The sequence below is a fragment of the Phymastichus coffea genome, unplaced genomic scaffold (genome assembly GCF_024137745.1).
Source record: "Phymastichus coffea isolate CEN01 unplaced genomic scaffold, Cenicafe_Pcof_1.1 PCOF00009, whole genome shotgun sequence".
In the NCBI taxonomy this organism is placed as follows: domain Eukaryota; kingdom Metazoa; phylum Arthropoda; class Insecta; order Hymenoptera; family Eulophidae; genus Phymastichus; species Phymastichus coffea.
Window position 1 is genome coordinate 5,573,787 of NW_026706820.1, and position 17,341 is coordinate 5,591,127.

Genomic DNA, 17,341 nt, shown 5'->3' on the forward strand with positions numbered 1-17,341 from the left:
TAATCCTTTACATTAATGACAGTAAATATTCGTGTTAGTATTTTACTCCAGCCTGGTAAGTGAATATTAAGCTTATAATCATCTTATAATTAAGAAATTTATCTAGTTTTTGCTCAAAAATAACACAGCCAATCAAAAAATCACCAAAAATTGTTTATACTTGGGTATTTACATAAAATAACGTAGTATTTTTTATTTTTAAAAATATTAGAATCTTAGAAATGTCTTTCGCCTTATTGGATTCGCCATCTTGAATTTTGAAAATCAAATGGTGGATTCTTATTTAGCTATGGTCGGGACCCTATATAGCGAAGTGGGTATTTCTATTCCATAGCTGCAACTTTTCGGTCTGTGAAAGGATTAACCTTTTTATTAATTTTTATGAGGTTAAAAATAGCAATGTCGTATTTCCTACATTATAGAAGTGGACTTTGTTTTATTAGAAAAATCTGAATATAAAAAAAGTGATGGATACGAGATAAAGAATTCTACTCTTTTTCTCGTAGATTTTAGCACAGTTTTAACGATTTTACCAGTTTTTGAGGTTAGAAAAGAAATGTGACGAGATAACTAAATTTTAGCAATACAGCGGTATTTAGAAGGTAAATATTCATTGGATAGCATATATAGGACATTAAGTATGGGATAATTTTTTTATATGCATTGTTTAAAATTTTTTTTACAATAATTGAGTACTTTTGGATCTCATCTTGAAACTGCCATACTGAATTTTGCAAAGGAATTTAGAAAGAAGACATCCTAAGCTTCAAAATGAGCTATCAAACGTTTTAATCGGTTGCGTAAATTTTTGGTCGTAGAGGAGATCCAGTTGATGTGAAACGTCTCATATTTAACTCACACACAAACATATACACACTCCTGCCTAATAATTTCTGCCTACCCAAGAACAAAACGACTGTAACTATGAACCTCGGAAAAAGACTCGGCAAGAATGAAAATTATTTAAAATATATATATGGTAAATTATAATGAATAAATACGGTATGTAACCAATTATGGTTATGCCGGTGGTCATCGCACAATTTTTATTTAAATGAATGGATTCGGGAGGCACGAATGCTCTCACAGCTAAATAGCTTATCGAGCATATCAATCGGGCGTGAATTAACGGACGGACGGGGGTCGAGAACTAGAAAACTTACGGCGATACTCTCGTTACAAAACTCGTAATTTGTTTATAACAACCCAAATACAAAAAAAATTAAATAAAAATAAAAATTATAAAATACAGTAAATAAAAATAATAAAATTACGAAAATAATAACAGATAAAACTAATTATAAACCAATACCAAAAAATAATAGAAATTAAAATGAAATGAAACGCAGAATAAACAAAGAAAAATATACTAAGGAAAATAGAAGAAAAGACAAGAAAATTAAACACCGACGATGGTGTCTTGCGCACAGCGTGTTCCAAAATCATACGGCTGCCTGCACTCTGCCCGGCAACCGTCGTACCTCTTTAAATTTGCATTCGCGACCGGTCCAGAAAAAACTCGCGGAAAATCTACACAGGGGTTGGTAGGTTCCGTGACCACACACACGTGCCCAAATCTTCGGACGCCTTCACGAGTGAAAGAAAAAAAGAAAGAACGCGCCACTGCCTTGAATCATCAATTACCGTGGTTGCTCTCTCACAACAATTCCGCTTCTACCTCTACGCCTGCTGCACCTCTTGCTGCTGTCAAACAGACGAAAACCGCCGGCTATCCCAAATAACGCTCGCCTATGATCACCGTTCATCTCTTTAAGCCCTTGGTTGTATCTAGGTTCCGCTAATCCATTTGTCGCACTTCAAACAAAACAAAATAGGTATTAAAAATTGTCTGAATGCGAAATGTCATAGATTTCTCAAGCAGAACAAGCCTTGATAAACCCAACTAATCAATTAAGAAATTTTTGTGGTCACGAATTATAAATTTGATGTTAAGTTTCTAAGGGCTGCGACGTGATGGTACCACATGGAGACTGAATCGCTTTAAATAAGGTCAATTTTTCAATTTTTTTTTACATCGCTAAAAATACTATCCTAGGAGTTTTCGCATTTACTTATCTGCAGAAGTTCCAGCAATGGAACTTCTGCAGATTCTGAAGCTCTATTGGCTTCAAGTAATTTCTGATAATACTAGGTTTTTACTTTTAACGTTACCTAAAAATAACAACGCGGACGTAGTAAGGTCTGTTTTTTTAAGGTGCTTATTTAACGTGAGTCTCCTTGCTTCTCATCGTCATTACTGTGGTTGACATTATTTGTCTACGGAGTAGATATTCAAAGTGACCTGCGTTGGCTTCCAGGCACAGGCACAATCGCCTTTAGAAATAACCCATAGTTCTGAACAACGTTGCTCTCGGAATGGTTGCGTAATCTCTATGAATTCTATTCATAAACTCTTCTCTTGTTGTAGGTCGTTGAGAAACAACTCCATTTTTTACGTACCCCCACAAGAAAAATCTGGTGACGTTATATCTGGTGGATTAGTAGGTCAGTTAACTGGACTTCCCCCTCCGATCCACCTCTCATTGTATTTGTTATTTAAAAATTTTTGAACGATTTGTGCAAAACGTGGTGCTGCATCATCTTGCTGAAGCCACATTCTTTTTCTTGTAGCTAGGTTGACCTTTTTTAAAAGTACTTATCGACATTTCGCTCAAAGAATTACAGACCTATCAATTAACTATTAACTATTCCACACCAACCATGATGTTCCACCGATTTTGATGATTCATCGCTCTATGCTAGTGAAGGTTTACATCTGACCAACAATGGCAATTGTGCCCGTTTCGTTGCCCATCACTATTGTAACGGAGAATCTCGGCTAGGCCGATTTCGTTCGTCTGGCTCTCGCAAATGTCGGTGCGTCGCGCCAAGCTGAGAGTGTGTGCGTGTGGTACACACACTCATGCTTGAATTTTTGTTTACGAGGTGCTGTACACGGACTGAGCTGACGACTAGAACGATGGAGATGGCGCAGAAAAAAGGAGAGAGAGAGAAAGAGAGAGAGAGAGGGAGAGCGCGCGCTCGAATCGCGGATGGTCGTGGAAAAATTCGAGAGTCTCTGCTAGGCTTTGGGCAGAGGAAGTCGCGCGCGCGAATTGAACCGAAGATCACAGTTTTTCTCGAATTGGCCCCGCGATCTCGTCGACGTCTTTTCGTTTTCGGAGACACGCCCGGTGCGCGGACGAGTATTTGAGTGTGAGGCTGGGTCGCGCCCAGCCATGTCTCAAAGGAGACCGGGCACTGGTATGTGTGGGTAACCGGCGAGGTGCGCGGGTACACGCACGAACAGTTTGGACGTGCTGCAGTACCGAGCAACAGAGAGGCGGCGGAGAGAACGACAACAGCAATCATCGAGCGAAATAACGGATTGAGGCAGCAGTATTGTGGAGCGAGCGAGAGTACGAGCAAAAAGATAAACAGCTACGACAACAAACACTAGCGAGAAGGAGCGCACCAGTGACATCACACTGCATAGCGTTCCAGCCGTCGGAGAGGCTGAAGGTCGAGGTCGGTGCCGTGTTTTTCTCTTGTTTCTCTCTCTCTCTCTCTTGCATGTTTGGGTGCCAGTTTATGGGTGGTAGCACGGCAGACCTGCTGGCTACCCCGTTGATAGTTTAACGGCGGAAAGTGTTTGTCGGGCATTTATTGTAACATTTAGTTCTAACAAGGGAATCGGCAGGCTGACCATCCACCGAGTCACCTTCGCGTTCGCGTTTATTATTGTGCTGCTCGTAGTGTATAGACATAAGATCGCCGTATTGTAATCGATTGTTGACAAGTAAAAGATTAGTGTGTTAATCTGCTGTTGTGTTTATTCACCGCTGTATCACTCCTTATCCCGACTTCGAATCTGTGCGTTTAACGTGTTTATGCTCGACGCGTTATTCAGTCGTGGGAACGTCTTTTGCTTCCCGAATCCCCGAATAAATAATTTGTGTGGACGGCCACGAGCTATTCAGACAGGAACGGTCGACAATTCTCCGTTACACTATAAAATTTTGCCTTATCCGAAAAAAGAATGTATTTGAAAATGTTTGAATCATTTTCTAGCATTCTTAAAACCCCGGTCCCATAGCTACGTATGAATGCGGACGGATACGGACGCGAATCGCAACTTTAGTAACATCACTAAAAATATCTAGTTCGATTATTTAGTACCAACACTACCGGTAGTGAGCAAAAGTAACTGTTGTTTAAAACTGTAGCGCCGAACGTAACACATTTAATGTTCAAATGTCAGGTCTACAATTTACTATTCAAATTCTCATGAATATTGCTTATTGAAGAGTATGCTAATGTAAAAAAAGCTTTTGGGGTGATTAATACATATCATTTATATATATTTGCTTCTTTTTCTCATATATTCAAGTACTTCCATAAAATTAAGGCCTAATTCTACTAATTGTAGTTGAAAGTCTATCAATTCTCTATCATTTGCCATCTTATAGACTGCAATAATGTATAAGGTTAGATAGGCGTTACATTAAATGTGGTACGTTCGGCGCTACAGTTTTAAACAACAGTTACTTTTGCTCACTACCGGTAGTGTTGGTACTAAATAATCGAACTAGATATTTTTAGTGATGTTACTAGAGTTGCGATTCGCGTCCGTATCCGTCCGCATTCATACGTAGCTATGGGACCGGGGCCTAAAGCTCAGTGAAAATTCAATGTGCAATCGAAAATGGTTCTGCCTTATTTCCTTAACTAAAGTTATATTGTAGGCATAATAGTTAAGGATTCTCAGAACCCTTGAAACCGTTGCACGGATAATAACAATTTCTTTTTCAATTTGGTGTGTGCTAATATGCGAGTCGAGATAACCAGTTTCTAAAATAGTCACGACACGAGCGGCATTTTCATCGTATTCATGGTATCTACGCTGACGAATAAGGTAGCCATCGTAAGCTCTTTGAGTTATAGTTCTAATTGTCATATCAGCAGGATGTCTCCTTTGTGGATATAACTCAGTATACTGTCTAGCTGCTGCACGATAATTACTATTGCATTGCCCTAAAACCATTATTATGTCAACTATTTGATCAGCTGGATAACCAGCCATAATATATTTTTACTTATAGACGAGATAATCCCAAAAAATTTAATTTTTATAATATTGAGAACAAATAAATCATAGTATGTTGGAAATTTAACTTAAGTGAAAAATTCAATACAAATTGTTGAAAATTCAGTTCTTGCTTATTTTCAACAATGTAATATTTGTAACTCTTCCTCCGAAAAGCCATTAATAAATATATTTGTAATATTACTATGTATTTATTTATATGAGATGTTTGCAGCGCAGATGTCAGCGAACCGGTAAGTGACACCTCAACCCTTCCATAGTCGATAGTCAGCTCTCAATGCGGAGCTCGCGGAGATGCGATTATTATCGAGAGGAGAGAGAGAGAGAATTGACGCGATCAGAACAATTAGCTTCGAACCGACGACCAATACACACACCGTGAGAAGGATGATCGATACGAGTGCGACACGGAGAAATGTAGCGAGGAGAGAAGCAAGGCAGCTTTTCGCACGACTAGCAGTATCAGCAGCGATAAACTAGGACCTGAGCGAGAACATTAAAATGATTGCCTACTAGCGAGAAGCGAATACGCAAGATAGATCCGCGAAGCGAGTGCGCTATTGAATCCTGAAGGATTAAACGAGCGATCAGCACTGTAAATACTGGCTCGTCATTTGGCTTTCTCTCTCCTTACGCTCGCTTTGTATAATTTTTGGTTTGATCCGCGCTTGCTACTGCGTATAGTGCGTCCGGCGCATGTTATCATTTCTTTGTGCCGCGTGTCGATGCATTGTCGGACGAATTGTAGTTTGCCTGCGAATGCGACTGAGTAAGTGTGTTAGCTTACAGATTGGTATACGGCGTGCTGGTTCACTTTCTATTGGCGGCGGCTCATAACGTGGCGTGAGCCTGCGTTCAGTTCACTCACGTGGCGCGTGCGCTATACTGGTTTATCTCGGGTGCATGTCTACGAGTGTTTGTGTTGCACTAGCCTATGTGACGCAGGTGCGGAGCCTGATTCGCATCGAGTTTGCGTTCTACAACTCTAAAATTTGTATCAACTTCCCTTTTGTTAATATAAACTACTGTTTATCTAAAATTTGTGCCGTGTTATTAGCTTAACCACTCCGCTCTACTTATAATAGTCAGTTGCTTTATTGATTCTCACCCAGTTCCCTCTTGGTTATTCACTGGTTGATTTTCGCGTAGCTCACGACACTCTCTGCAAGCCAATTTCTCTCTTTTGACAAAGGAGGCAACCTGAAGCAGCTGGACCCTGGACGCACCTATGCAGGAGCATAAGGTTATACAGGATAGCGACAACGCCCGCTACATGTAATTTTCATCAATACTTCGAGCAAAAGTCCCGTTACAACTGTTAATCGAAGTGTTTGAGGTATCTGTATTTGTTTTTGTTCTTCTATTTGCAGCCCGCGCATATGCGATGTTTGGTCTAACGATATATTCTCTATTTATCATTTATTTTGGTCTTAGTGCTTGGGAATAATTTTTGCTGAAGAAGTTTTTTTAAATTTTCTTAAGTTTTCTTATAGTTTTATAATTGAATACATAATTTTCTTCATGTTTAGCGCATTTAAAGTCTTTTATTTTTGTTTAAATTGGGCACTTTGTGATCAAGAGATTGTTGTCACATTGAACACATACTAGAGTTCTATAAGAATAATATTTTGTATGGCCGTAATCCTGGCACCGCATACATTGGGGGTTTCTTTTTTTACGTTGTTTCATTGAAAAAGATTATCTGATTCATGAGTTTGTTGATTTTGTATATTCCTTTGTTATTATCGTTAATTTTCTTTTTACGAAAAAAATTGGCGTTGGTTGTTTCGTTATTTTATGTTTAGTATTCAAAATTTTTATTACTTTGTGGTTATATGATTCAATTTCTTATTTTAGATTATTTTCGTTAACTGATGAGTTCATGCCTTTGAGTATCACTTTAAAAAGTTTTTTTTTGAAAGGTATAAAAATCGGTTTGTTTCCTTTCCAATCTCAGCTATTGTATTGGTGAATAATTATGGATTATTGATTTGAATTTGAATTTCGTTATTCTTTACAACTCATTTATTTTGTACTCATTTTTCATGACTTTATCTATGTCATTCAACGGGCTAATGTTTAAATTGCCACTTACCAATATTGGTGATGATTTTAGCGGCATTACTGGCGTTCTATTGTTTGTTTTATTTGCTTTTTTGATTTTCAAAACTTGGAATTTGTAATATCAAAATTCTTACATATCTTATTGATATTTTAGCAATTATAATGCATGTTTAGATCTAACCTATTTTTCCACTCATTCAATAGTAAAAGAAATTATATTAATCCCTAAATACAGTAAGGAAATTAAATTGATCATGTTATACAAATTGATTAGTCTTTTGCTCTCAAACTAGTGCTTTTGCTCTTAACTAGTGCTCTCAAAAATTTATGAAAACATAATTCTAGGTAAAATCAACCCAATAATCATAAATAGAAAATTTATTTCAGATCATCAATTTGATTTCAGGTGGAAACATTCCACGATAGAACAAGTAAACGAAGTTGTATCTGCTACAAGGAAATCTATCGAGAAAAATTATATTGCACCGGTATATTCATTGATGTCGTACAGGCGTTTGATAAAGTATGGCATAAATAAAAAAGATGTTTTCCAAAAAGATACCATGAATTACTTTAATCATACTTACAAAATAGACCCTTCCAAGTCAAAATAAATAAAAAAATATCGAAACGACAACTAATAAAAGCAGGAGATTCGCAAGATAGTGTACTAGGGTCTAAGTTTTCAAATATCTGGATAGTAACATACAAAGATGATACAGCCATTATCACATCATACTCGGATGCAAAAATACCATTGGAATTACTAAAAAATTATATAAATAATTATTTAGAAAATTGGTTGAGCTCTTGGTGAATCAGGGTAAATGAACACACAACGTTCACACTCAGAAAATATAGTTATCCGTCCAATAACTCAATAACAAACACATACCACGAAATAACCCATTAGTTTCATAAGATACTTGCCTGGTGAATGTTCGAAGATTCTCAATGGAAGATAATGCTATATTCAAATATATTATTTCATTAATCGCTGTTTTAGTCTTTCACTATTGACGAGATCTTTGATACAATGAGTTTGCTTAGAACGAGAAAAAGTTTTCCCTACTATTTTTTATGAATTTCTTGGTTTCAACGGTAAATAATATTCTGCTTTAAACAGAATTGCAACTCATAAATATGACCTAACCGTATTGTACTTATGAAGATTTTTTTCTAAATCCATGAATTTCGCCGAAAGCTTTTATGTAGAAATTTTAGGGATCATTAAAAACGAATTCAACAATTCACGATATAATAATTAAGAATCTCACAACAAAATGATTGAAAATGTGAGTTTGATGAAAAATAAATAATAATACTACCTAGAGGATTTCCTAGGTCGCTGAAAATAAATCTTGAATCAGGATTAAAACAAAGTGCCACTGTTGAAGTCAGTTTCTGAACGTGCCCGTTTATTTCTTAAAACTGACAAAACCTTATTGATTTGATTATTTTATTTCTTAGTAATCATTAAAGTACAAAATTAGCACGTTTCCAGGTAATGATATTCTAAGATATTCAAGAATCCGTATTTTTAGGATTTAAGCTTTTGTTGATTCATTTTCCAAACTTTCTTCTTATTGTTAGTGGGAAATTCCATGATGTGTTTAATCTTTTCACCAAATTTATAAACCTAAAATGTGGTGATTTTTGCTTTGACAGAGATAATAGCGCCGATTTTATGTATAGATCTACCATCAATATTAAAAAAAAATTAAAATAGACTATTTTTCAATTTCTTATAGGTACATTGGTTTCAACAGCAGCATGAAAAAACTCGAAAAAAAAGAGATTTTTCTGCAGCCCCAGGAACTTTTACGGATTATTTTCCTGTTTTCACTGATTATCCATTGAGGCTTCATCATAAAAACTATCATCATCAGAGAAACCGTGGCGCCCCTTTACAGAATTTATTTTCTGATCCATTATTTAAAGAACAATGGTACTTGGTAAGTATAATCTGAAATATCGCGTTTATTAATTTAATATAGTAATCAATACAAACTGATATACGACGGGTTTTTAAATCCTGTTGAGCTATGCTATATATATTTTATTTATATTATTTTCATACCTATGTATGTCGGCAAATATTATCGATTTTCACTCATTTATTTATACTTTCAACTAGAAGTCAGCATGCTCGTTCCATGTACGTTAAACGTACGGTATATAAACGATAAAATTTTTTTTTATTATTTGTTATATCTATTATATACTTGCATCTATTGAAGTAAAATAATAAATTCGAAAGAAGAATGAAAAATGATGGTAAACTAGAGCGAGTATATACGATTAATCTAAATAATACTGAATACTAGTACTTATGCATTTGACTGCACAAAGAACGGGATCGAACTGTCTTTTTAGATTTGAAAAAATTTGTTGGCGTAACGTATCCTACCTATCAAGTAGCATGTAGAATCCAAGGATTGCTAAACGATGATCAACACTGGAATATTTTTACAAGAGTGTGCATTATATGATTCACTTACAAAGTTAAGAAACCTACGAGGATGGTCCGATAAGTACTTAGCCTACAAAAGAAAAACAAAAATTTTGGAAAAGTGGCGTTTTATTTTTCAACATAGTCTCCTTTTAGTTCCATACACTTGGACCAGTGATGCTTTAACTTCTTTAACCCGTCTGAAAAATACGTTTCCTCGAGATCTGAAAAGTAGGCTTCCGTGGCTGCGATTACCTCCTCATTCGACTCAAATTTCTGCCCGGCGAGTGACTTTTTCAAGTTTGGAAACAAAAAGAAGTCGCACGAGGCTAAATCTGGAGAATACGGTGGATGGGGCAGCAGTTTGTAGCCTAATTCGACCAATTTCGCCATGGCAACGGCGGAGGTGTGAGCCGGTGCGTTGTCATGGTGGAAGAGCACTTTTTTCTTCGCCAAATGGGGCTGTTTTTTCTGCAATTCGACGTCGAATCGGCCCAATAATTCGGCATAGTACAGCCGTGTAACCGTTTTGCCCCTCTCCAGGTAGTCGATGTAGATCACACCTTGTGAATCCCAGAAAACGGTGGCCATCACCTTTCCGGCCGATGGGGCAGTCTTCGCCTTCATCGGAGCACTTTTGCTGGGTAAAGTTCACTGTTTCGACTGTTCCTTGGTCTCTGGTGTACGAGGTGTTTTCAAAAAGTAAGGTGACTTTTCAAATTTCACGGACAACGTACTTTCGATTATCGATTTTTTTGTTTTGTTATGTGGTACACTCTTCCCGAAGATCTGTACCAAGTTTCAAGTGTATAGCATTTTTTGTTTGGTTGTGAGAGGCGTAAAGGTTATAAGTGTTTTGCGTGCTCGGCGATTTCTTGCTATCGAAAAATATTGATCAAAGGATTTGCATCAAATTTTGTGTAAAAAATAAAATAAAGTGCTCCGAAACACTTGAAATTTTGACGGTGGCATACGGTGAAACTGTTCTGAGTAAAAAAAATGTTTACAAGTGGTACAAACTCTTCCAAGATGGCCGGGAAGATGCCAATGACGAGCCTCGCTCTGGACGCCTAAGCACGTCAACAACTGATGAAAACGTTCAAGCAGTGAAGAAAATTGTTCTGGAAAATCGTCGAATCACTATCAGAGAAGTTGCTGAGGATGTTGGTATATCGCTTGGCTCATGCCATGAAATTTTTTCTAACGTTTTGGGCATGAGACGTGTGTCAGCGAAGTTTGTTCCGAAATTGCTAAATTTTGACCAAAAGAACCGTCGCATGAGCATCGCTCAAGAACTGTTGAATGACGTCAACGACGACCTATATTTACTCAAAAGGGTCATAACTGGTGACGAATCATGGGTATATGGTTATGATATCGAACCAAAGTCCAATCGTCCCAATGGAAGAGCCCGGATGAGCCAAGACCGAAAAAAGCACAGCAAGTTCGATCAAATGTAAAAGTTTTGCTCACTGTTTTCTTCGATTACCGTGACGTGGTGCATCAGAAGTTCTTACCATATGGACGTACGGTCAATAAACAGTATTATCTTGAAGTTATGCGCCGTTTGCGAGAAGCAATACGAAGAAAACGCCCAGAATTGTGGAAAAACAATTCATGACTTTTGCATCACGATAATGCTCCTGCTCACTTATTTTTGCTTGTGAGAGATTTTTTGGCCAAAAACAACACCACAATCACGCCTCAGCCACCATATTCACCGGATTTGGCCCCATGTGACTTTTTCTTGTTCCCAAAACTGAAGAGACCTATGAAAGGACGGAGATTTGCAACGATTGAAGAGATAAAGACTGCATCGCTGGAAGAGCTCAAAGCTATACCGAAAAGTGCTTATGAGAAGTGCTTTGAGGATTGGAAAAACCGTTGGCATAAGTGTATTGTATCTGAGGGGGATTACTTTGAAGGGGACAACATAAATATTGATAAATAAATAAATATTTTTTCTTAAAAATACAAAGTCACCTTACTTTTTGAACACACCTCGTATACCAGTGGATCCATGTTTCGTCGACTGTCACGAAACGACGCAGAAACTCCTTCGGATTGCGCTTAAACAGCGTCAGACATTACTCTGAAGTTGTCTCACGGTTGCGCTTGTTGTCCGGAGTGAGCAAACGCGGCACCCATTGCGCGTGATAGAATATTTCTTTTGCAAGAGTGGCGCCATCGGGCGGTGAGGCTAAGTACTTATCGGACCACCCTCGTTTTTTTAGTGATGTTAGTGTTTTATGAGATTTTTAATCCTCTATTGGAAAAATATAAAAATAGTTTTTCCGATATGATTCGTCAAATTACTAAAGTAAATCAAAATGCTGCACAAAATAAGGATGATATATACAGATGATTTTGGGCTATTTCGATGGGTCTTCAAAACTTGCGTTGTAGATTTATTTTTAAATTTGGCAGTTTTGAATTTGGCACAATTACTGTACACATATAAGTGAGATTTTGCCAGACTTTCCAGTTTTTTACAGACGATTTATTAATTATATCAAAAGTTATTAAAAACTAAAGGAAAATGATAAAAAAAATTTGAAAAGCTATATATTAAAAATTAATAAAAATATTAAAATCAAGTATTTTCCAAAATACTTATAATATCTTATACTTTCGAAATAATTAGAATAATAAATTGTAACTTTTGATCCTTATCCTACGTTATTGAAATAAATAGTTTGGACTCTAAGATATATTCATAATCGCGTTTCCGAGAGTAGACAAGAAGTTGATATGTAAAAGTTCTTTGCTACAATCAACAAATAACGAACAAAGTGTTATCCACGTACTTCGCTGCTTCGATAAGCCGTTTGAAAGGGGTTTTAAAGGGCTCGAGAGTTAAGGACTTTGGAGTATGTTGGTCAGGGGTTACAGCGTCGCAGGTTATGGGGCTCTAGGGTTAAGGGAATTGAGATTATAGAGTCATTCTGACGTTAAATTTGGATTCAGTGACCCAAAAAACATATAATTACACTATAACTCACACTAAATCACTCAAATTCAATCTACGGTAAAAAAAGATTTTTTAAATTTGAAAAAGGGTTTTGAAGGGTAAGAGTAGTACTTTGAGATAGCATTACTCGTTTTTTAAAATAAAATTGGCTTACGACGTAATACTCCGCGAAATATATTGAAAAATCGTGTTTTTTGAACTTTTAGGTTAGGATTTCTCGAAAACCTAGGGTGATGGAGCAATTCTGAGGTCAGATTCGGTTTCAGTGCACCAAAAACGTTTGGAAACGTACTGTCTGGTTTCTGGGTTTTTCCATTTTTTAAATTTTGTCGGCCTGTGTAATCTAAGGCTGTTTTTTTCTCATGAGAGAAAGAGTCTTATGAGTTGAACGCTTAGATTATCATGTAGGAAAGGAATTGCAGACTGTCCACTGAATAATGAAAATCGGTCTTAGGATATAGCTGAGTCTTTGACCTTGTAAGGGGGTGTGACGAGAGCAGGCCATGTGCCGGTTTCTCATCTGCGTTTCTCCCTCCTTCTCCACTCGGCAAGGCGTGGTGGCCAACGTTGGGCGCATTAAAGTATGCGCCTAACACTTGGCCTTTTTGTTTCAGCGCCAATGACGTGCCAGCGCAATTGAGCGCAGAAAAATTGAAGAGTGAGGAGAGAATGAGAAAGAGAGAGAGAGAGAGGGAGAGAGAGAGCGAGCATTAGGCCTATGCAGGGATAGGCAGACGCGTGACGCGTGACCGATAAGCGGCGCGTCGCGTGCCGCCTAACTAATAGGTCAGGAGGGGAGAGGAGCGTGCGCCGCTGAGCGGCCGCGAGACGAGCGCTAGAAAAAAGTGCGTGCGCGAGTCCAGTCGAGTCGAGTGAGTGTGCAGAGAGTACAGTTTTTGGGCACAACGAGAGTTGAACTCGCTAGTGACAAGAGTTGTCATCGCCTGCAGCAACGGTTTCTTTTCCTGCGTCGATCGCGGTGACTCCTTCGCTAGAGGCCCAGGACGACAGCTTCGCCAGTGACAACCCCCCTTCACTTGATTAGCAGCCCAACGCCCAGAAACGGTAACCCTTCGGTAGAGGCCCAGGACGATAGCTTCGCCAGCGACAACACTCCTTCACTTGGTTGGCAGCCCAGCGCCTAGAAAGGTCGAGTTTCCTTTGTCTTCTTGAATTTCTCTTTCTCGCTAAATCCTCTTTCTCCCTCTGACGGTACGACTGGCAAACGCGTGCGTGTAGGTAGCGAGGCACTCACATGCCAGCTATTTTACTACGTACGCTCGTTAGTATATTATAGTTTATGTAATTAGAGGACGATGGATGTCAAGGCGCTCACGTGCCAGACAACTTATTCGGTATAGGTTTGCGTAGTTTTTAAGTAGGTTTGTAAATAGGATAAGTGCGTGATTAATTGTTTAGTTAGGAGAGACCGCGATACATTTATTCGCGATGATGCTAGGTAGTTTCTTTTGTTTTGTTTGTTCGTTAGAGAATCAATAATTTTTAGATTATATATTGCGCGTGTATGTTAGTGTGAATAATTATTAATAATAATAGGTTGTAAGTTTAATTTGATTTCTGTCATTGCATAATTTATTTATTGACCTCCCCTCTCTTTTCTCCCTCAATTGCCTTGAGCGAAAGTGCCTCACTTACCCCACAAAAGAATTGGTGACAATGGGAGAGTTTTGTCAGATGGCATCCCATGAGAGTCTGGTAATTGAGAGATAAAGGAGAGAAATGGTTTAGTAATAAATTTTAGAAATAACGGTTAACTGATTTTCTTTATGAACTAAGGGCAATGAGTGCGCGTAAAAGAATTTTGATTTTTCGGTATTTTGTATTCTTTCTTAGTGGTTGCCAGTAACCTTTCTTCATAGTGGTGTCGGGTGACAGCGGTGCGTCATTGAGTCGCTTTGACGCTAGACGACTGCGTTCTTTCCTCGTTTTAGGTTTCTTTGTTTCAAGAGTTTTACTAATCTGCCTATTCAAAATTACGGTAAGTAAATTTTGATAAATTATAATTTCTTACTATAGGCGTAAGCAAGGCGATTTCTTGCCGGTTTATAGCTTAGAAAGAAATTAGTCAGTAAGGTATCAGGTTAGACGGTCCGGTCGAGACTTGTTTAGCCCCTATAAGCTCGCGTCGTAGTCAAATTACGGATTTTCGATTTTAGAATTAACAATGTCGCTAGCGTGTAGAGATAAAATAATCATGCGCAGATTATTACGCGATGCGCATGTAAAAAAATTAAAACGTAAAATTGAATCCACAAAACCGGCTGTTCTGTTGGAATTAATGCGCTATCGCGAACTTAGCTTGCACGGTGATCTTGAGGAGTTACAAACCCGGTATTTTCGATATATGCTGTTAAGAGAGCGGCCAGATTTGCAGCCACCGCTGCACTCGGGCGATTTTGCGTCAGGCCGAATCCCGGAAAAGCTGTACGACGAACAGCAAGAAACAACGGTAAGCAGCGCGCGGAACGCGGACCTGGGTGATGAATTCGCGGTAGCTGCAGCGCCTTTGGCGGCCGAATTATCATGTGAACAAGAGCAGGCGACACAGGCAAGAGCAGGTGTTGCCGCTCCTTGTGAACAATTTCGGCCGCCGGGCGAAAATGCAGTTGCGCTAGGTAATAATGACGTGTTACCGATGGTGACTCGCTCGTCGTCGGACAGCAGGACCGAACGCGCACGCGAACAAGTCGTGCAAAACCAAGGCGAGCGTAGCACTAGCGCGATAAGCCAGATTTAGGGGGCCCTCACAGCAGTACCGCGTTAGATATATAGGCGAGAAGTGCGGCAAGGTGTTACAGACGGCGCGAATACAGTATTTAGAGTTGAAAGAGAGGCGATGCACGGTAGATCGGCTCAGGCCGAACAGCAGGCTTCATTGCCGCCTCAGGCCAAGCCGCTCGGCGACCGCGAGGCGCTAAACGTGCCAGCGGTTGCGACTGAGCCATCAGCCCACGCGAACGCACCAAACAATAGAGCAAGTAGTACATTTCTAGAGTAAGTTCTTGGGTTGAAGACTGGGAGCGCGAGGTACGGGCAGCTACTAGAGAGGAAGCGCAAATACCAGCTCCATTAGATGAAGGTTCGATTATTATCGAGAAAAGCATAATTAGCATAAGGCGACCTAAACAAAAGCAGGCGAGACAGGTAGAAAATATTAGTGGAAGCGACGCTAGCTCGAGTTTATTGGATACTGATAGTTGCAACACTTATAAAGTTAAATCGCCTCGGAAAACTAGGCAAGTTAAAGCGGAAAGACCAAGCAAAGAGAGTGCTCCTCCAAGAATCAAGTATATAAATGATATACCTGCAGATGGAGTAAGCGCACTCAATGCCTGTTCTCTCCGTTTTTCCGGTAAGGATAGTACAAACGCACTAAGTTTTCTATCAGATTTGAGTGATTGCCAGCGCTATTATGGCATCTCGGATGAAGAGATGCTGATAGCAATAGGCCCTGCATTCCGCGATAAGACGCATCCGTGGTACGAGGTTAATCGCGGTATGTGGAAGACGCTGAAAGACTTTAAAAAGAGTTTTTTTAGCGAATTCTGTCGGCTATTGAATAGGGAACAACTTTACGGTGAATTGCATCAAAGGACATAGGGCGAGAACGAGAAAATTACGGGTTATGTCGCGGCTTTTCAGACGATTTTGCGCCGTTTTGATCCGCCCGTTTCGATGAGACGCCAGTTAGCTATGATTATAGAGGGTCTACATCCAAGATATAAGCGATATCTTGAAACTAAGACCTTCTCGGATCTAAATAGTTTTAAAGAAGCGGGTATGGCGCTCGAAAATCGCATGGTCGGTTGGAAAAGGTGGCAAAAGCTGCCCACGGCTAACGTAACGCTGATTCCGGAATCCGCGTATGCAGAGACAAAGAAGTCACCCGATAAGCAAAAATCGGTCGAAACGAGGTCTTAACAGTCGAATCTCTTAAAAAGAAAGCGCAGCAGCAAAACAATAAACTAGGTAAAAAGGGCAAGAAGCAAAACGGTGAAGTTGCCGTTGCTACTGCCGATAGGCAACAGCCACAGGCAATAAATCAGCCTGCGAACGAAACCGCGCCTGCTCGTCAGAGCGCGCAGGCTTCGTTGGCCCCGGCTGCAGATGTAGTCCCTAGTATGGTCCTGCAGACCGTTGGACGACTCCTGCCTGAAATGGATTGAGCGGGCCATTGAGGTAGAGAAAGTGCTTCGCGCAAGGAGCGAAGGCACCATAGAAGAAGGGAATAGAGTTGAGGCAAAAAGGGAAGGCGAAAACTAGGCAGAAATTGCCAGTTCTGCGCCTCTTTTCATGAATTTAGTAAAAAAGGAAGACGAGAACAAGGCAAGAACCGCCAGTTCTGCGCCTCCTCTCTTAGTAATGGGGGAATATTTGAAAGTCAAGGCTAAAGTCTAGCGTGCAGTATTTGTAGAATATCAGGATCCGGAAAAAGGTAGTACGGAAATTGTAAAGTTTAAAAACATGTTTAAAGGCGAATTTAGTCGTTCGACATTGAAAGAGTTTCGGGCTCAGAGAGACGAGGGCGTAAGTTTCCCTAGTAGGATCAGCAATGAATCCGAAGAGGCAAATAAACGCGACTCGCTACAGCAGGACGCGGAAAGTCTTCCAAAAGGTCGACACACTAATACGCGGGAAATTTTGCCCGATAAGGATGCGCATGATGCGATCGGGTTTAATAATTTTGGGCGATAGTTAGCTCGCCCGAGAAGTGCCCAGCGAGGCA

The 17,341-nt window shown here is 39.4% G+C and overlaps 1 protein-coding gene across 5 annotated transcripts in view; it reads left to right on the plus strand.

Moving 5' to 3' along the window:
* The window catches only part of LOC131670719 (furin-like protease 2), a 1,261,737-nt gene that overhangs the window by 278,857 nt on the left and 965,539 nt on the right, over window positions 1–17,341 (plus strand). For all 5 annotated transcript variants that reach the window (XM_058946572.1, XM_058946583.1, XM_058946600.1 and 2 more), the window contains one exon: window positions 8,923–9,126. In XM_058946572.1, the coding sequence (XP_058802555.1) occupies window positions 8,923–9,126 (204 nt within the window). The remainder of the gene's footprint in view (window positions 1–8,922; window positions 9,127–17,341) is intronic.